The 21,587-nt window shown below is 43.2% G+C and overlaps 1 protein-coding gene across 1 annotated transcript; it reads left to right on the top strand.

The window, feature by feature from the left end:
* Positions 1 to 4,846: 4,846 nt before the first annotated feature.
* On the top strand, positions 4,847 to 21,279 carry FAM124B (family with sequence similarity 124 member B). The gene is made up of 3 exons (XM_004262642.3): positions 4,847 to 5,246; positions 5,401 to 8,135; positions 18,739 to 21,279. The coding sequence occupies exons 2-3, from the start codon at positions 7,401 to 7,403 to the stop codon at positions 19,390 to 19,392; spliced, it is 1,389 nt and encodes a 462-aa protein (XP_004262690.2). The 5' UTR covers positions 4,847 to 5,246; positions 5,401 to 7,400; the 3' UTR covers positions 19,393 to 21,279.
* Positions 21,280 to 21,587: the final 308 nt, after the last annotated feature.

The raw sequence follows: 21,587 nt of genomic DNA, 5'->3' as shown, positions 1-21,587 counted from the left end.
CAGTGACACAATGGAAGGTTGTATAGATGTGATCTCAGCCCTCCAAGAGCACATAGCTATTTTCCCTAGTTCAGTGAACCCAAAATTTTCTGGAAAATTATTACTATTGTAACAGAAAACGAAGACACCAAATAATTAAAAGTTGTTTTGGCTTTACATATTCAGATATCATATGACTAAAACGTCTATGCTCTTGTGTTTTTCCATCTGTTTCTCAGTTTTCTCATCTGTAAAATGGGCATAATCATAGAACCTACCTCATAAGGTTGTTGTGAGGATTAAACTAGTTAATAGATCCAATGCTTAGAACAGTGCCTGGCACACAGTAAGTGTTCAATAAGTATTAGAGTTATTATTATTTGTCCAACGATTGTCTGGACTTTCTTCTTTCCTGGGTTGCTAGGAACGTTTTGAATCATATGACATTTTTCTGGAACTCATAATCAAAACTTCCCAGCCACACCCAGCTAAACCTGCTCTTCCTGCAGAATTTCGTATCTTAGCACATGGCACCACCAGCTACATGAGCCAGTCCTTCTGCCTACCATGCTCCTGCCTACCACAGGGTCTTTGCACGTGCCGGTCCTTGTCTTAGAATATCGTTCCCACTTCTCCCAGGTAATGGCTGTTCCTTTTCAAGATCGCAGCTTCCTTCTGCTGAGATATCCTGTTTGAGCTCCCCAAATAGAGCAAATATTCTACACCACTCATTTGAGGTACCATTGTACATCTCACTGAGTGATTATTTGATCAATGTCTGTCTCTCCACCAGAATATAAGCTCCATGAGATCCAGGGCAGTATTAATTTTTGTTAATCTTTTGTATCCCCAGCTTCTAGCCCTGAATTACATGATAGGTGCTTGGTAAACATTTGTTGAAAGAATGGATTAGAAGGCTTTAGTTCATGTATTATTTATTATTTCATTCCAAAAATAACACATGGTATTTGTAATAAATAGGAGTAGTATAGAAATGCATGAAGAAATGAAGTAAGGAAAGAAATGCTCCTTTACCTTATAATCCCATCTCCCAGAAGTGTCCTCTATTGACACTCTTATACAAACTTGGTGTATATCCTTCTAGACGTTTTTCCTGTGTTTACCAATCATACACACATACACATATGCACATATATAGTTCTTATAGGAAAATGGAATCTTATGCAACATATGCTTTTGTTTTGTTTTATATGATACTGGAGCTATCTTTCTAGGTCAGTACATAATAGAGCTCCCTCATTAAAATGATTATGAAATACTTCAGAAAGGTCTAGAACAATACAATGAGCACACCTGTACCCACTACCCAGCTTGATAAATAAAGATTATCAATACATTGAACAGATCCCCCACCTTGCTATCTTGAATTTGGTGTTCCTCATTCCCATGCATTTCTTTACTCTTCACCTAACTAGGTTTATATCTATAACCATTGGAGAGTCTTTGCCTATTTCCAAATTTTATATTAATAGTATAATTCTATATGTGTTTTCTGCAACTTACTTTTTTCACTCAAGTTTATGTTTGTGAGATTCATTCAAACTAAAGTGGGTAGTTCAGGTTCATTCACTTCCCCTGATGTAGCATATTCCACTGCAAGAATGTGATATAAATAGTTACCTATTCTTCTATTAGTGTGCATTTAGTTGGTTCCCTCTCCCCCACTACTTTTTTTAGTATTTCAATCAATGCAGCTATAAAACATTCTTGAATTTGCCTGCTTTTGTGCATATGTGAGAGAATTTCTCCACAGGTTATACCTGGGAGGGGAAATGCTGAAGTGTAGGGTATGTAGATCTTCAACCTTACTAGACGGCGCCAATCTACCTCTCCCAAGTTCTTTCATTATTTTTTAAAGCTGCATAGTATTCCATGAAAATAACGTACGCTAATTTATTTATCCATTCCTTTTGCTAGATATCCATTTGCAATATCCTATAATACCCATCTGCTGGATATTATTTGGGGAGTTAAAACAATATTAAATATAAAATATTTCATGTTGACATGATTCTACTAGCAGGGAACTTGAGAGCTTGGAAGGCCCTCTGGGGTATTTTAAGTTCATCTGATCCACTCCGTGGAGAGAGTCAGGTCAATTATTACCATTGCTATGTTTTATCTTCAATGGATGATGAAACCAAACCTGAGGTATTAGGAATCTCAGGTCCTCGCTGGGTGGGCAGCAGAGCCAGGTGGAGTGGCTCACATCCTTGGTTCACAGCTTGTTCCATTCTACTTCTCTGCCTTCTTACACAGTGCAAAGAAAAGAATGTTGCCCACTATTCCAGTTCTACAAGGATCAAGCCATTAGCCACTTCAGTCATTGCACCCTGAGGCGAATTCAGGATGGAGAAAAACAGGATGCATTCTGTGCTTTGGATATACTGGCCCCTAGATAAGATATCTATCTAAGGAAAAATTTCAATGACCCTAGATTTCTTCTACATAGAAAAGCACTAACAACAGTAACTGGAAACGTCTGTTCTTTGTGACTAGCAGTCATCATTTTACGCTTGACTACGTGTTTTTCCCAGCAAAAAGGTTCATCTACATCCTGGCTCCTGCCTTCCCTCTTCAGTGTAGTTCCTCAAAGCTACCTGAGAGTCTGTCTCCTGGGCAATAGTCCTCAGTAAGGTCCCGAATAAAACTTTACTCACAACTTGTACGTTGTGCGATTTTAGTGCAGTCGACAACAGCTACTGAGTGGTTCAGCTGGTAACTATAACTGGTCAGAGCATTGGAAACAATGTGAGAAAGGAAGGCCGCCATAAAGATGGAGGAGGAAACACGCCTTCTTTGTTGCACCTGTGAAAACTGCAGAGTATCAGCTCACAGGCTGCGCTGCTGGGCTGCATTGTCCTGGGAAAAGGGAAACAGATGGCAATTTAATAGGAAGCTGATAGCATTGTTCGGGGTTGGGCAGGGGCTCTCTGGGGAACTAGGAGAGAAGCTTTCAGCTAAGAGCCACAGCAGCCTGGAGAAGGAACTCCTGTGGCCGCTTCCTGCCACCTCTGCCCTAGGAGGAGCCCGAGGGGACAGGAGTCATAGGTCTCCATGGTCTGCCTGCTGCTGTTTCTGCCAGAACTCCCTTGAGAAGCCAGAAGTTATGACCCCAGGGTAGAGGCGTGTGTGTGTGTGTGTGTGTTGGAAGAAGGGCTGGCCAGATGGTGAAAGCTGAGTATATAAATGGCATCAGAGTGGGAATGCTGAGGATGGGGAAACACGTTAACCAGATGTGCTTAGGGCACGGGACACAAACAATGTGCTAATGCCCGCCCCTCATTTCTCCCTTTTTCTTTTTTATATGCTGGCACATGTCCTGAACTTGAATGGCTCTGACCTGAATAGATGCAGCTGCTGTGCACAGCTTCTCTTAGGAGTGGTGGGGAAGCATGGTTTAAAAACCAGAAAGCCAGGCTCTGCCACTAACCAGCTATGTGATGCTGGGAAAGTCCCTTTGCTTCCCGGCGATGCTTATCCTTTAGGAAATGCCAAGATTCCTTCTTCGCTGCAGATCCACCTTGTGCCTACTCTGCAGGTCTGGGGTTGTAGGCTGCTATCGGGGGTTTAAAAGTAAGCAAGATATGATCCCTTCCCGGCACCTTTTCTCCAGCTCCTGCCCAGGTTCTGAATGTCTAGCTCCTGGTTAGCAACCAGGCATCAGACAAAGAATCAGAATTAAGGTTGTTCTGGGAACGAGGAAAACAGGATTGAATGGCTCTGAGGTCTGCTTGGTGCTTCTTTTGAGTTTCCTCCGTTGAGAAGGTCGAGTGAGTCACAAATGCTGTTCTTTGACACTGAGTATCGTGGTCTGCCCAGCCAACGCCACCTCCTGAAATCCTCGTAACCCAAGACGCAAACACCCACGCTGGGTTTGGATGACACGCCCACTCTTCAATTCTCTCTGGATGCCGCTTACATGCCGCATGTCCCTTGATCTGGGTACTCTGGAGTCCCACCCTCTTCTCGCCTTTCCTATCCTCGTTGTGTATTCTCCAGCTGGATCATCATGTGAAGTCCCACGGTTACCCAAAGACCAATGGTTCCCCGCCCATATTCTCTGGTCTGTGGCTCTCCTCTAAGTTCCATTTTAAATGACTACCTGCCATCTCGACTTGGATGACCTGCAGGCGTTGACGCTCACTGTGTCCAAACCGCACCCCTCAACCTCACTCCCAGCTGCTTCCTTTCTCCAGCGTTTCCTATTTGATGGCCGACAGCCTCACCTGTAAGCACCATGCTGGGGGGATCCTTGGACCCATCACTGGGTCCTTTTTCAAGTCAACTCTTTTGGGGTTCTGTTCCTGGTAGAAGAAAATCCAGAGCCTTTACGGTGACCTGAGAAGCCCGGCTGCCTTTCCAGCTTTTTACCCCCTTCTTTTTTCCCACCCGGCAGCCACCTTGAGTTCAGCCTGTGGGTCCCAGGGCCCTCACTCTTGTCCTGATGGGGACAAGGGGGGTACTTTGTCCCCATCAGCTTCCTGTCCCTGGAATCCCTCCTTCTTCCCCACATCCAGTCTCCTTACCTGCCTGACTCCTTTCTTCTCACCTTCCAGAACTTCAAATAGCATCTCCTTTCCTTGGGCTTCCTTGGCCCTCTCATCTAGGTTGGTGGCTCCTCCTAGGGGTTTCCATGGTATCCTGCAGTGACCTTGATCCCTGATGACATAATTGAAGGTGCTCTTCCAAAGCGAGACTTGGTGATTATCTCTCCTCTGCTCCGGGCACAGTGGCTGGCTCTCAGCACGTGGGATAAATAAACACATTTTATAAAGAGGGAAAGAAACTCTTTCTCAAAGTTTTCTTGGGGTGTGGGTAGGATGTCAGTGTTTGAATGTATCCCCGTACATTTCTGAGATTTGCCGCAGGGAAAAATCCTGAAGGATGTCCGCAGGTTCCAACAAATCCTCCTAACTAGCTGATTTCTTAGATTTCCCGGTGCTTCCTGTCACCAGCTTCTCCACTTTGCTGTGAGGAGTGGACCAGTTGGGGACTGTCCAGGAGTTGGTGACTGACAGATACCTGGGCATCTTTTGCCAAGTTTCAGGGAAAAAACAAGGTAGAGAATCGAGTGTCAGCTGTCCAGGTACTGGGCGGCAAAGCCGATGACTTCCCCTAACATATTCATCTGTGCTTTCAGCAGAGGCAGTGTGCAAAAATGAAGAGCGCCGTGGAGCCCAGCCGAGGATGTGGCCATTGCCGTGGGTGGAGGGGTCTGTGAGGAACGGAGGCCGTCACTGGAGGTGAGGTTGGGAGGTCACTATTTCAGGTTCTTGGAGAAATAACTGCAGAGGCAGTCAGTCAGAAAGGGGTGTGGTTGTGCCCCCCTGTCCCACGCCCCTGTTTCTTGGCACTTAGACAGCCATCAGATTAACGAAATCTTTTCGGTCCTCACAGAATTGACAACCTCACAAGGAAAAAGAATGTTTTCGCACTGGATGGAAGATTTACAACAACATCAAAAAGAGCAAAACCTTTTCTATATGAGGGCATAAGCACTTGCCTTCTACACAATGTTGCGAGTTAATATCTTTGTCTCAGGGGTATAATTTTTCTTCTCAATCTTTACCGCTATTTCCAGGATTGCAAAGACTGTTTTCAAAAACTGTGTCTAAAGTCTCAAATGCCCGAGTCATCTCCATGTGTGGATGGACAGGGGAGAGGTGAGGGGAGTCATACTGGGGGATGAGAAAGTTATTGCCTTTCAAACGCCAGTGTGTAACCTAAATCAAAGTTTTAAAAAAGCTTCAGAACTATAATGCCTTTAAAAAAAACTTGAATGCTGCTGGGAAAGTTGAAGCAAAATGAATTTAATTACTGAATCACTGGTGGTAATTAAAAAACAACTTATCTGTAATAAACTATATTGATAGATTTTTCCAATGCAAAGGTATAGGACTTATGAAACGCAAATGATTAGAAGTGTAGGTTAGATTTAGAAAGGAAATCCGAATAGAAATGATTCCCTTCCACGGATAACAATATTTGATGTTAAATTTGGTTCTTTTACTACTCAAGCAATCAACATATATAAAATAAAGTTAGAGTAAACTATATTTTTCATCACAAAAGTGCCTTTTAATTTGTAAAACATCAAGTCACACCATGTTCTACTACAAGCATTAATAAATTGCTTATGTTATGAATTATGTTTAGAAAAATGTGCTTGTCCACGTTTTCAGAAGCTGAGCTATCAGAGTAGCAAATGATTTTTAAATGGATATTTAGAACACATTAGGGTGAGTGTTATGTTTAGAGCTTGGGTATTCTTACCGAAGATCATTCAGTTTAAGATTCAACAGCACACACAATCTCTGGGAAATGTGTGTCCTCAACAAGAGCCTGCTTGGGCATCCTTTCCTTATACTTAGGAAGAAAAATCCAGTCTGGGACATCCGGGTCCCCGAGAGGCACCTCCTCTGTGGTTCACAGGGAGACCACTCAGTTCCTGGGTTCAGATCTTCCCTCGGTCACTTTTTCACTGCAAGATCTTGGCAAGTTACTTAGCTTTTCTGTGCCTCAGTTTCTTCCTCAGTAATTTGGGGATAATAGTCTCTTCATAGATTTGCTGGAGGATTAAACTAGTTTATGTAAAGCTCTGGAACAGTTTATGATGGGCACGTAGTAAATCTTCAATAGACATGAACAATGATTATTATTGACGTTGGAAAGCTCTCTTTCTAAAGGTTTGGCATGAATCAATGTCTTTTGAGTACACTCAGACTCTGCAGCAGAGCGAAGCATTTTCAGTGAACAGTCAAAATTATTTAGATAAAGTAACTTCTCTTCAATGCCTTGGCATCAACTGTTCAAAAATAAAATAAAAAGACAAAGGGGAAAAATTCCTGGCAAAGAGACAAGTTTTGAGAATTGTTTTAAAGCAGTCATTGTATTCAGGTGGCTTACTATAAACAGGGAGGGAGGTAAGGAGGAAATCAGAGCCCATTGTGGGTCCATAAAATGGATGTCTTTTCAACTAAACAGATTGCTATCAGCCTCACAGAGCCGACTCATGTTCCTTTTTGCCTGGTCATTTCCTTTACCGAGTGTCTGTAAGAACCACCCACTCGGGTGTTTCTCAGGATTATAGGTTTTTTAGGTCAAACAGAAACCCTGGGAGCGCCCAACGCAGCCCCACACACGCGGTTACATTATGCACCGGCTGGGTGACATCGAGCCTGCCGCTGTGGTGTGTCCTGGAAGCTGTTGTGCCTGATTTGCAGAGATTCTCTCAGAGTGTGGCCAGCGGCGACCAGCAGCACAGGGTAAGAGCGCGGCTCTGAAATCCTGAAGCCTTCCTGGTGGGCTGAAGGCTGCACGTGGGAATCCCTCCATTCATTTCAGAAGCTGAACCAGTGGGCCCTGCTCGCGTGCATCCTTTGTCATCCTCGGCCCCCATGATGGACGAGACCCGGGAGCCTCCGGCCATGACTGTCCACCTCCTGGCCACCTCCGGGCATGGCTCGCTTCTGCAGCAAACCCTGGACCAGCTCCTGGACTGCATTTGCCCAGAGGTCCGTGTCTTTCTGGTGTCTGAGCGGGTCAGTCCAGTGAAATACTATGACAAATGCCACTCCAAGCGGTCCCGCTTCCCGGGGATGTCTGTTCTGCTCTTCCTGCACGAAAGCCTCGGAGAGGAGCGGCTGTTTCGCGTCCTCGACTCCCTACAGCATTGGCCGTGGCAGTGCTACCCCACCCAGAATGCGCAGGGAAGACCGTGCCCCTATATTCTCGCCAATCAGGAATTCTATAGTCTGGACAACCAGATGCCCGTCTGGGGCGTGAGGCAGGTGCACTGCGGCACCGAGATCCTGAGAGTGACGCTCTACTGCAGTTTTGGTAACTACGAGGATGCCATCAGGCTCTACGAGATGATCCTGCAGAGGGAAGCCACCTTGCAGAAGAGCAGCTTCTGTTTCTTCGCGCTCTACTCCACCGAGAGCTTTGCCCTGCAGCTCTCACTGAAGCAGCTGCCCCCTGGAGTGTCGGTGGACCCCAAAGAGGCTTCAGTGTTGCAGTTCAAGGTTCAAGAGATTGGCCAGTTAGTGCCTCTTCTACCCCATCCGTGCGTCCCCATCAGCCACACCCGGTGGCAAACACAGGACTATGACGGCAACAAGATTCTGCTTCAGGTATTTCTGTTTGGTCTCTATGATCTTCAGATGCACGTGCAACTGTGTGATGGGACATCCAAGGATGATTTAATGTCGTGGTTCTCAACCTGGGTTGCACACCAAAATCTCTGGGGGGTTTTCAAACGTTCCCATGCCGTGGCTGCACCCCAGGTCAGGTAGATTAGAATCTTGGGGGTGCACTGGCTTGGGTAATTGTTTTAAAAGCTCCTTGGATGATTCTAATATATAGCTTGTAACGTGGTTGAGACGCATTGATTTAATAAATCCCTTCCCCTGACAGATAAGGAAGTTCAGACGCTGTGAGCTGGTAACTTGCACAAGTAGTTTTCAGTAGAATCAGGCAGCACCCGACTTCTCAGATTTTCCTTTCATCATGCTACTCAACTACACACAAATACTTTGCCCACTCTTTGGGTCCAGAAATATCATTAGTTCTTTCCATCTGGACCTAAGGAAGCTGAAGCTGTAATTACGGTTGGGGATGTTAAGTATGCCGTCCTATTGACTTAATTGTTAAGCATCTTGAATCACTGTCAAATTTCACCCCATATAAAGTTACATAGTTAGAACCCTTCAAAATAAAATCTTAAAGTTAAAGCCTTCTCCTGTAGGCATCCTGTTGAAAGCAAGCACAATCGTGACAGCTACCACGTGTCACTTCTTATGAAGGGTTATGCGGCAGTTGAACCTTGCTCTTTAGTAGCTGTGGGATTTGTGAGCCTTGGGTTCTTCATTAGCACAATGAGGGTAATATTAGCATCTTCCTAGAGTACAGGTTGTTATCTCTGCTAAATGACCTGACATTTATAAAGTGCTTTAGTGCCTAGAATGCAATTTTAGCTGTTATTGTTCATATTATGCCCTAGAGCATGTATTTCACATTGATTGTTTTATTTAGTCCTTCTTACAACATAGGAAGTTTTGCAGAAGGGAAAATTGAGGGGTAGAGGGAATAGTTACTTGCCCAAGACACAAGAGGAAGTGTTTACGTGGCTCCAAAGCCAGGCAGCTAACCACTGCAGTCCAGTGCTGTGTGTGTGTGTGGGTGTGTGCATGTGTGTGTGCGTGTGTGTGTGTAAGTGTGTGCAGGCAGGGAGGTGTACGTGATATTCACAGCAAAATTTCTGTCCTTGAGAAATGGTCAGTAACCCTTTTAAGGCCTATTGGATAACGTAAAAACAGGCTAGAAGATGAATTATCTTTCCTTTTGATTAATTTTGTTGTCATCAGCTTTGAGTTATTAATAAAACATGAGTCATATTGATAGTGTATGTGATGATCTCTAAATTATTTACCTTCTCATTCACATAAGGTGGACAGGCACAGTTTCTCTTAGATGCCTGTTACATAGCTCACTAATTTCCAAGGCATCTAAAGTTTTTCCTTCAGCCTTAGTTCATCTCCAGAATCTAAACCTCACTGTCAAGCAAAAATTTAAGATGTGTGTGCAGCAGGGGACGCATTTCTGTTTCAAAGGCTAACTGACATTTTAACTTCTGAACCACGGCTATACAACTTAGTTCCTTTGGAAAGTTAAGTCAAATTTGGGGAGTGAAGAATAGTTTTTTGGATAAAGACGTTAATGAGTTTAGGCTTTTGCCAGCAAAACGGGCGATTATCTTCTGGAAACTTCTGTTTCTGGTGTCCTATAAAAGTCCCTGAAGGAAGCATATACAGAGGCTTGGCTCTAATACACTATAAAAGATAATACCTTGTAGCTACTTCACTCCTATAATGGGGTGAATTTTTCCGGATAGAAAACGCAGCCCAAACTTCCTTGGGGGCAGAGAGGATGGGGGGGCAAATGAACTGGCTTTTGTAAGTAAGTAGCCTGAGTCTTGAGGCTTAGGATCTGACTCCCAGCTCCGCCACTTCCTCAGACGGGCCCCTGTGGTCGCCAGCTGGCTGCCAGCAGCTCTGAGGACTACCCTTTTGAGTTCCTCACCCTACAATGGGCCAACAAAACTTCTGGACTTCACGTCAATTGGACCAACTTGGATCCGATTCTCTTCTCTAAATCAATCATTGCATTCTGGGGAATGGGATTGGGTGGATTAGCTTAGTTCTGAGGCAAAGGCTCTGCTACCCTGCATCCCGAGATTTTTTGTGGACTCAGACTCTCTGGGCACTCATGGAGGTGGGGGACAAGGGTCCCCAAGGAAGATCAGTGAGGGGACAAATGCTGGGTGGCAAAAATGACTAATGTCCACCAGCGAAAGAAACTAGTATCTATTTAAGGGAGAGCTTTAATCACAAGTTAACTTCCCCATGTGTAACCCCTCCAGGATGGACATGTGTGTGAGGTGGGGGGGAAAGGGGGGGATGCTAGACCCAATGAGGGTGATGGGCAAAGCTTCCCTGAGAGGTGATGCCTGGGCCTGGCTGACCTGGATGGCCCGGAAGGAAGTAGCTAGATGGGGAAGGGAGGAAAGTGTTCCAAACAGAGGAGATGGCGGGTGACAGTGTGTGGAATAGGATTTCCTTAGCAGGCATGTTCAGAAAAGCGCCTGTGGTTCCATGTGGCTGGAGAGAAGGGAGGGGGTCGGGCGGGGGAGGATGGGCAGGTGGGCAGAGGCCACATCATCAGGCATGTGGTCAGCCACTGGAGGTAAGCACCACGAGGACAGGGACCTTTTTCGGTCCACTCTTTTTTTAAAATTTTATTTTATTTACTTTTTTATACAGTAGGTTCTTATTAGTCATCAGTTTTATACACATCAGTGTATACATGTCAATCCCAATCTCCCAATTCATCACCCCCCTACCCCCAACCCCCTGTGGCTTCCCCCCTTGGTGTCCATACGTTTGTTCTCTACATCTGTGTCTCAACTTCTGCCCTGCAAACTCGTTCATCTGTACCATTTTTCTAGATTCCACATACATGCGTTAATATACGATATTTGTTTTCCTCTTTCTGACTTACTTCACTCTGTATGACAGTCTCTAAGTACACCCGTGTCTCTACAAATGACCCATATTTCATTCCTTTTTATGGCTGAGTAATATTCCATTGTATATATGTACCACATCTTCTTTATCCATTCGTCTGTCGATGGACATTTAGGTTGCTTCCATGACCTGGCAATTGTAAATAGTGCTGCAATGAACATGGGGGTGCATGTGTCTTTTTGAATTATGGTTTTCTCTGGGTATATGCCCAGTAGTGGGATTGCTGGGTCATATGGTAACTCTATTTTTAGTTTTTTAAGGAACCTCCATACTGTTCTCCATAGTGGCTGTATCAATTTACATTCCCACCAACAGTGCAAGAGGGTTCCCTTTTCTCCACACCCTCTCCAGCATTTGCTGTTTGTAGATTTTCTGATGATGCCCATTCTAACCGGTGTGAGGTGATACCTCATTGTAGTTTTGATTTGCATTTCTCTAATAATTAGTGATGTTGAGCAGCTTTTCATGTGCATCTTGGCCATTTGTATGTCCTCTTTGGAGAAATGTCTATTTAGGTCTTCTGCCCATTTTTGGATTGGGGTGTTTGTTTCTTTAAGATTGAGCTGCATGAGCTGTTTATATATTCGGTCCACTCTTATACTCCCAGTACCTAGAACAGCATCTGGCACATGGTAGGCAAATCCATTCTAGTGTGAATGAGCAAAAGCTCTGCCAATTAGCTTCTATCTTATTCTGACTGTAATCAGCAGTCACTGACAGAGCCACCGAATGGTACTGACATGTACAATTTGCATTATGAGGATCAAAAAGGAGAGTATACGTGGAGGTGCTTTGTACAGTAGAAACTGTAGCACAATTATTGTCTGTGTAAGAAGGCTGCTAGCTGTCTCTCCATGTCTTTTCCCACATAACCTCCTGTCAGCGCACACTGTCTGATGCTTCTTAGAGCCTAGGATGTGTATTTTTGATGAGATTGATATTAGGGTACCTAGTAGATGCTCAGTAAATGAATGAATGTCTGAATACAAAAGCAGGTATGTCAAATGTTTATCCATCCACCAAGTGTTTATTAAATGCATACCTTGGGCTACCCTATTCTCCACTTGGCAGTTTTCATTCTGCTGTCTCAGTCCTTAGTGGATGCATCTTTGGTTTGGCGTCTGACATAAATTTGGGGAAATTCTCAGTCATTTTTGTTTCAAACATTTCTTCTATTCCATTCTCTTTCTCATTATTTGTCTACCACTCCTGTTTTAGTTGTCCCATAATCTTTAGATAGTCTGTTCTGGGTTTTTTTTTTTCAGGCTTTTTTTTTCTCTCTGCTTTTCTTTTTCAAGGATTCTATTGATACGTCCTCTAGCTCAGAGATTCTTTCCTCAGCTGTGTTTAGTCTGCAAATAAGCCCATCAAAAGCATTCTTTATTTCTGTGACAGTGTTGTTGTTGTTGTTGTTTTATCTTTTTGGTTCTTCTTTTAGGATTTCCATCTCTCTTTTCACATTGCCATCTGCTCTTGCATGCCGTTTACTTTATCCATTAGAGTCCTTAGCATATTAATCAGAGTTGTTTTAAATTACAGGTCTGATAATTACAACATCCCTGCCATGTCTGCTTCTGATACTTGCTCTGTCTCTTCAAATTGTGCTTTTTACCTTTTGTAATGCCTTGTAAATTTTTCTTGATAGCCAGGCATGATGTAGCAGGTATAGGAACTGCTGCAAATAAGCCTTTATTAATGTGGTAGTAAGGAGTTGGGGGAGGGGAAGCATTCTATAATTAGGTCTCCGTCTTAGTGAGTCTATGCCTTGAACTGTGAATTTTGCAAGTGTTTAATTTTTTTTTTTTCCTCCTTGCTTAGGTGGGTGAGAATGGCTAGAGTGGGCTGGAGTTGAGTACTTCCCTTCTCTCACATGGAAGGCTAGAGAAAGCTGGAGTTGGGTATTTCTCTTCACCCAGGTCAGTTAGGCTCTGATAATACGCCAGCATGTTAGGCTCTGGTTAACTAGTTTCCCCTGAGAGAAGGACTTGTAAGAACAGAGTGCTCCGGAGTATTTAAAAATGGTCCCTTTTCACCTAGAGATTCTCATACTAAGTGAAGTAAGTCAGAGAAAGACAGATATCATATGACATCACTTTATATGTGGAATCTAAAAAAGATGATACGTATGAACTTACTTACAAAACAGAAACAGACTCACAGACACAGAAGAACTTACGGTTACCAAAGGGGAAGAGGAGGGGAGAGGGATAAATTAGGGGTTTAGGATTAGCAGATACAAACTACTATCTATAAAATAGATAAACAACAAGGACGTATTGTAGAGCACAGGGAACTATATTCAATATCTTGTTATGAACTATAATGGAAAAGAATCTGAAAAAGACCTGAATCACTTTGCTGTACACCAGAAAGTAACAGAACATTGTAAGTCAACTATACTTCAATAAAAAAAAAAGGTTCCTTTTCTCCTTCTCTTTCCGGAAGCACAAGGGGATTTTTCTCTGATATTTATTGTGAGAGTCTAGTCATGCTCCTGGAGGTAAATCTCACAAAATTGGGGGGGGGGGCTCCGCCGGGACTGGGTCCCCTGGAGTTTTTAACCCTCAGAGTTGTCCACACTAAGCCTCCAGCTATTTGCCAATTACAGTTCAGGTTTTCCTCGCCCCGTCCTGGTTCCTGCAGTGGTTTCCACTTTGGATCCTCTTTTCCGGGAAGCCATGACTCCCCGCATTCATTCGTATGTCTCTCCAATCTTGGGGGCTGCTGTTTGCCCTGTGTCCCCACCTCTCATGCAGATGCTAGAAGAGTTGTTGCTCTCTCTAAGGCCACCAGTGCTCTCTCTAAGGCCACCGGTGCCTGAGGTCAGGGTCAGCAGTATTGACAAATGCTGACCACTCCTTGCTTGAAAGTTTCTCCTCTGTGAGCTTCCATAATTTGGATCTTCTAATTAAAGGATTTATCCTCTCTCTCTATCACTTGGACATTATTTTTCAAAGTTTCAACTCTTTTTGCCCCTAAATCAGGTTTCCTCAACCTCGGCACTATTGACATTTTGGACTAGATAATTCTTTGCCGTGGGGGAGATGTCTTACGCATTACGGGATATTTAGTGCATCCTCAGTGCTACCATTAGATGCCAGAACTGACTCCACTTCCCTGCAGTTGTGACAACAGGAAATGTCTCCAGACATTATCAAATGCCCTCTGGGGGGTGAAATTTCCCCCAGTTGAGAACCACTGTCCTAAGTTTAAGGTTTCCCTAAGATTAAGAAATTAAGCCCATCCTGGGCATTTAGTTGTCCTCTTTCTTCAACTTACTCCTGTATTTTCATCTCCTCTATCTCTTGAGCTTTTGGCTTTTTCAACTCCCTGTAAGACCATTTAAACATAACATCTCCTCATCTCAAATTCAGTCCAAACAAAACCAAAGTCATCCTCTGCAGCCCTGCCCCCAATTTCTCCAGCTCTGGTCACCCTCCCATTTGCACGGGTTTTGAAATATGTCATTTTTAAAGCCTCTCTTTTTGGAAGACCCACATTCAGGCAGCCCCCCCCTAAACTGTTCAAGTTTCCCTTTGGAGCCATTTCTTTTTTTCTCTTTCCTTCCTTAAACCCACCTAACTTCAAATGTGCATTGTTATTACAACATTCTAACTCTTCACTCTGGCTCCAGGCATCTGCTTGATCCTGCACAGGAGTGTTGAATACATTTTGTTTTTCTTTTTGCCGTACGCGGGCCTCTCACTATCGTGGCCTCTCCCGTTGCAGAGCACAGGCTCCGGATGCACAGGCTCAGCGGCCATGGCTCACGGGTCCAGCCGCTCCGCGGCATGTGCGATCTTCCCGGACCAGGGTGCGAACCCGTGTCCCCTGCATCGGCAGGCGGACTCTCAACCACTGAGCCACCAGGGAAGCCCTGTTGAATACATTTTTAAATGATGGCTGGATTTATGTTCCTTGTCAGCTCAATAGCAAAAGTTAGCAAATAAAATTAAAACTCACTTGTCCGAATTTCAAGGCTCTTCATAATCAGGCCCCCCCGAATGTTTCCTTTGCTCCCTCCTTCTCTAGTTATTCCAACCTTCTTTCCAGACCTCTAGGCTCACTCCCGCACCCATGTATTTTTTTGTCGTAAAATATACATAACATAAAAATGTATCACTTTAACCATTTTGAGGGTAGAATTCAGTGCCTAATGGTACTTAATAGTACATTTACACTGTACTTCATCATCACCACTATCTATTTCCAGAACATTTTCAAGGTTCATCTATGTTGTAGCATGTGTTAGAATTTCCTTCTTTTACAGACTGAATAATATTGCATTTTATGGATATCTGCCTTTATATACGGCCTGAGCTGTTCCTTGTCCAGAGATGTCTTTCTCTTCCTCTTCATTTGTCTATCCTTTAAGACCCTGTGCAAGCACCACCTCCTCTGTGAAATCTGCTATAAGTGCATTCTTAACTAGAACATTTTACACCGAAACTTTGTAACACACAACTGATTATAGATTTCCTCTTTCTTGTACTATATAAATTGGGACTTTATGACTCGCCATCTCTTTTCGGTATTTTATTGTAAATGTTTATGTCTGGTAGAGTACCAGACAGACAGCTGCTTCTGAACCATTTGTTGATTGATTAACTGCCTGTTGTCAGGAAATAAGTTTCTCTTCAGAAAAGTAAATATTCCAGAAGCTAGTTTGGCAAAAGCAAACATATATTTCTTTTCATTTTATCAACAGACCTTTAGCTAAGATCATCTTGATGTTCTTTATTAGCCATTTAAAATAAAAGAAGATAGTCTCTCGTGAAGTGAGTAATTCATTTGCTTCTTCTGTAGCATTTCTGGGTTCCTTTCTCATTTCTGAGTCTCTCAGAGGCACTCATTCAGACTCTATTTCTCCCGCTTTGTTTCTCTCCTCATTTCCTCCCCATTCTTCATACCCCACACAGACACACACACACACATACACACACTTCCAACCCTACACGCCCGCTCTCACTCAATGCTTTGCTTTATGCTGCCCTGAAGGAATCCTTGCAAGCATGGCTCAGAGGTTGCTGCTGCTATAGGATGGTGGGTTAACATCATTGGTTTTGGTTAATAAATTAAAATAAGTACCTTTCAAAAGATCAGTTAATTGGAAGAGACTAGATTCAACTCTTAAGTAAGCAAGTTTGGCATTGTTTTGGAGTTTCTTATTATCTATATAATTTGTTCCCATGCAATCTTTTTTTTTTTTTTCAGTGTAGGAGAAATCCTCTTTTGCTATCTCTTGGAATCACTTTTAGCAAAAGACAATATTATTTTCCCTTCATGATGTCAGTCTGCCCCTTAACAGCTTCATCATGTTTCAGTGATGTGTATTCTCTTATTTCTCAAGTGTTTAGAGCCAAATGAATGACCAATGATCTTCCTGTTCATCAAGATAATTACTAATGTTCCCTGAAACTCGAAAACACCTACCTCTCAATTTGTAACATTTTACAAATATTTCTTAGAAAGATGGGCTCTAAATGATCAGAATTCCTACAAATGCATTTCAATTGCTTTTTGGCAAGAGGAGCTTTATTCTCTCTCAAGAGATTTATCTCAACCACTTGACATTATGTTTCTCCTGGAAATTCTTCACTCCAACTGCACATGCCTGCATTTCTACATCAATAATCTTGTGCTTTCTTTTGCCATATCGTCTAAGGACTTCTCTTAAGAAAGGAAAAGTTGATATTCTCTCTCTTAAAAGACTGCAGAAAGGGCCATCCACAGGATGAATGTCCTGTGGTAGTTTCTTAGTAAGACTTTGTATCTACCTAATGGCTAATAATTAGGGGCCATACATTTCTATATGCAAATAATTTATGGTTTGTTAGGCATTAAGCTTTATTTATTTATCCAGCAGACATCTAGTGATTACTTACCACGTGTTAGGCATTGTGCTAGGTACTGGAGATACAATGGTAAAGAAGGTGTGTACAATCCCGGCACGTCCAGCTGGCAAAGTTTAGAAGATATAGAGAAGTGAGCAAACAGGTGCAAAATAGTGTGGTAACTACTATGATATGGAAACTACAGGCTGCCAGGACAGCTAGTAATAATATTTGTGATGATGATAATAGCCAACTTATGTTTAGCACTACTATTTCCAGGCCCTGTTATCATTTAATCTTCTCAACAACTCTTTGACATTGGTACTTATTATGATCTCCTTTTATAGATGAGGAAACTGAGGCACAGAAAAATTAGGTAACTTGTCTAAAGTCTCACAACTAATTAGTGGCAGAGCCAATATTTAGGGGTACCTAACTCAGATTCAGTGACATGGAGAAGGCTTCTAAGAGGAAATGATGTGTAAGCTTGAAGTTAACAACAGGTATGAAGGGTCAGAGGTGACATATCCCAGACAAAGGAAATAATATACACGAACACTGGCATTAAGAAAGAGCAAATAATGTCCAAAGAATTGAACAAATTTCAATTTTGGCAAGTGGAAGAAGTGGCAATTAGGCTGGAGTAAGAAGGGACAGACTGTGAAGGGTGTGGGAGCCCATACTAAAGGGCTTAGATTTTTTTCTTAAGAAGAGTAGGAAGCCACTTGAAGTAGGACGGTGACATGATCAAAACTGTTTTCAAAGCTCCTCTGGTAGTGGAGTGGAGAATGGATTAGAGGGAGGCAAGGGCATCCATGGGGTGTCCCTTCGGATGGCTGTTGCAGTAATTCAGACTAGAGATGATGACAGCCTGCCTAGGGTTAATGGCAGTGGACATGGAGAGACGGGAAGATCTGAGAGATCTTTGGGAGAAAGAGTCCATGGGAATGCGTGACATGAGGGATAGAGAAGGGAAAATGATGCTTTTGCTTGGTGACTGTGGGGCAAACGATGCCAGGTTCTAAGACAGGGAAAAGAGTAAGCAGAACAGATTTAGGGTGAGAAGGGGGATGAGTTCAATTTGGGACATGTTGACTTTTAGGACCTTGTGCCTGGAAGACAGTTGGATAGGTAAGTATGAAGCTTAAGAGACAGATCTGAACTATAATTAGACTTTCAGAAGCCTTCATCATTTAGATAATAATTGAAGGCAGGGGATTCAACGAGGTTGGCTGGGAGAGTGTGTACAGTGAAAAAAGAAGATGGCCGCTTAGCGCTGAAGAACTACCTCCTCTCACAAATTGACAGGGAAGGAGGCTCCTTCAGTGGACCCTGAGAAGGGGTGATGGAAAGGAAGGAGAAAATCCAGAAGAACGTGTTGACATAGAAGGTTAAGGAGAAGAAGTCTTCATATGTAAAAGAGAAAGGTCAGTCTTGTAAAATTCTACCGGAGCTCAAGTAAAAATTAATGACAAGAGACTCCTCTAGATAGGATAGTCTAATATCAACCCTGAGCGATTTCTGAATATGGAACTAGCCATGCCGGTTTCCATTTCCAGAAGAAAAAGACCTCATTGGATCAAAAAAAAAAAAAAAAAAAGGTAGAATATAATGTCAAATGACCTTCCAGGAGGCAAAGGTGGCAGCTCATCCCTTTGAAGGATTGTACTTGTCACTGTTATTCCATTCAACCGACTTTATTGAAAGTCTGCTATGGGCACAGCATGGCAGAAGGCTGAATAGGACGTAGTCTGTTCTTGACACTTAGTTAATGGAAAACATCGGTTACACCTGTTCCTCTTCTCCTTGTCCCATAGGTCCAGTTGAATCCAGGACTTGGTGTTAGGAATGGTGAGCTTGCCTTTCTGAATGGCACCTCGGGAGCTGACACGCTCCCCCAGGGCTCCAGGCTGACCCCTGTCTCTGCGATTAGGACCCTAGAGCCGAGAAGCCGAAGGAGCCGGGGCAGGAGGTTCAAGGTGGGGTCGGTGGAGTGGCCTGAGCCTGGTGGGCGGACAGCGTCAGACAGCGCTAGTGGCACTTCGTGGAAAAGCCCTGGCCGCTCAGCCCAGCCCAGCAGCCCAGCTACGGACTCCCAGCTGCCTCTGCCTTCTCTCCACCTCGAACCCGGGGCCAGAATAGAGGTCCTCAGATGGGAAAACAGCTTTGAGAAGCAAGAGGCAGAGACGAATGTTGACACAGGATTCACCGTGGTCAGCTCTGGACCCAGGCAATCTTTTCTGAGCAGATTTCCAAGGGATCTTTGGACCCACCAGCCACCATCCTGCTTGTCAACCTCTTCCTTAGGGGCAGCTGCTTCCAAAAACAACAGAATCTTTAAGGAAAGCGTTCATCCTCTGTCACTTGCTGACCAAAGGGACCTTTGTTCCAGGACGATAATCTCAAAATGTACCCTTCCTCTGCCAGTCCAGGGTGAAGAAAAAGATACAGAAGAAGAATTCTTTATATAGCATAAAACAACTGTGGTTTTCTAAAACACAAAATCAAATAGAATGTTCTAGAAATGGAGCACTGACCCAGAATCAGCCTGTTTCTTGTTCATCTGAGGGGCTCTAAATGCTAGCCATGCACAGATCTGTATCACTTTTATTTCAAATGTTCAAAGTCTAGCAGTGCTGGTGAGTGGTTGTTTATTTGCCGTCATGGTCATAAGGGAATGCAGCCAACACACAGGGAAAAAGCCCAATGCCTCACGTCCTTGGAGACACACTAACACAGCTGGGTGTGTTGAGTTCAGTACCTATCAGGATAATTGCATTATATGCAAATAAGTCGGATGTGTTATGCAATGCTGATTAGAGTCTGTAATTTAGTTTTAACTTTTACTTGCATTGCATTGTTCATCCCCCTGGGCAGCATGGGCTATTTATTCTTTAGTGTTTTTTAGTTTTTATGTGACCTCATTTGGTAACTAGGCCCTGTTCACCACTCACCTCTAGTGACTTTTGCCTTTAAAGTTGTTTGCATCTGGAATGAGTTAACATGCAAAGTGTTTTGAACATTACAAACATTTCTCTTTTTCTCCTGTTTAATGAGCAGCAACCCTGGAAACCAAAAAAATCAAGTTAAAAATGAAAGCTAGGCTCTAGGGGGTTTTCCGACTCCTCCATTTCTTGTTTGTTTCCGCGCTACCCCAGTGGGGCCCATGGTTCATATAATTAAGCAGAGAGGAGTGGAATGTGATTGGATGATTTGAGATCTCCACTGAGTGTGGCAGGAAGATTGCATTGGTTGGGTCACTGGAGCAGGACTTGGGTTTTTTTGGCCATGTTCAAATTCCCGAATTCCTTTGCAGTACTCATTCATTTATTCATTCATTTATATGTCCATTCGTGCAACACAGTGTACAAATACTTACCTTTGAATAAGACATTGGTATACGGTACACATACATTCTGTGGCCATCAAACCCAAAACTTATTTATGGTTTCCCTGTATCACAACTCCATTCTATCACTTCTTAAGAACAGGTGGAAGTTCAAACTTATTTCTCTGGGAAACTTTCCCACAGCTGATTACCACACTTGCTGCACGGGCTGTGGTAAGAATTCACAGCGTGTGGATGGAGATTGGGCGTATTATGAATTGCAATTATAATCATAATGGATGAATTCTTAGTTGCTCATATGATGTATTATTTGGTTGGCTCTATACACACATTTTTAAAAAATCTGAGGGCTGTGTGTTTCAGTTAATTTACAAGGTTATTTGACTCCAAGAACTCCATTTTCCAGAACAGATGTTATGTGACTATAAGTGCTGATTTAGCCGGGTCTTTTGGAGACCCCTATACTGAGTAGACCTAATTGGAGAGAAGGATGAGTTCAGGCTTAAGCATGAATCTCATGGCAGCAAGACTGGACTGAGTTTGTGTGCTCTGTCCCCCTAAAAGAGTAGAAATGGAAGAGAGCTGCAAATGACGAAGACAAGACTTCTAAACGGAATTCTGTCCTTATACTATCAGTATATTCTTATCCCCATGTTCTTTCTTTCCCTCAGATTAAAGTTAGATCTTAGAATGTGGAATGAAGAACTTACTTTTGGTATGGTTTTCTATAATAAGAGTTAAAAAAAATGAAAGTCTTATTTAAGTTGAATTATTGAGCTGCTTTGAAAAGCACAGCAGGCGGTTTTGAAGTTTCTTTCCGACTTTTTTGAGGTTATCTAATTCCTTTAACATAATACATAGGTAGGAATATAAGTACATGGAAAGCATAAAGAATAGTGAGGAATCTGAATGAGTAACTTACAAAAGTGACTTGTAAAATAAGACTGTACTCTTTTTTTTTTTTTTTTCTTTTTGCTGTATGCGGGCCTCTCACTGCTGTGGCCTCTCCCGTTGCGGAGCACAGGCTCTGAACGCGGAGGCTCAGTGGCCATGGCTCACGTGGTCCAGCCGCACCGCGGCATGTGGTATCTTCCCGGACCGGGGCACGAACCCGCGTCCCCTGCATCGGCAGGCGGACTCTCAACCACTGACTGCACCACCAGGGAAACCCTAGACTGTACTTTTAAAATGTACTCTATCGTATCCTCCTACTCACTATAGGAATCCAATTTACAGCATGATGGGATGGAAATGCCAGTGGGCTATGTGACAGAGGCCCAGATTTTGGTCTCAGTTTAAAATTTACTATTTATATGT

This window comes from Orcinus orca, chromosome 7 (assembly GCF_937001465.1).
Source record: "Orcinus orca chromosome 7, mOrcOrc1.1, whole genome shotgun sequence".
NCBI classification, from domain to species: Eukaryota; Metazoa; Chordata; class Mammalia; order Artiodactyla; family Delphinidae; genus Orcinus; species Orcinus orca.
The sequence above is the reverse complement of the archived record's forward strand: the minus strand, read 5'-3'. Positions and strand labels throughout refer to the sequence as shown.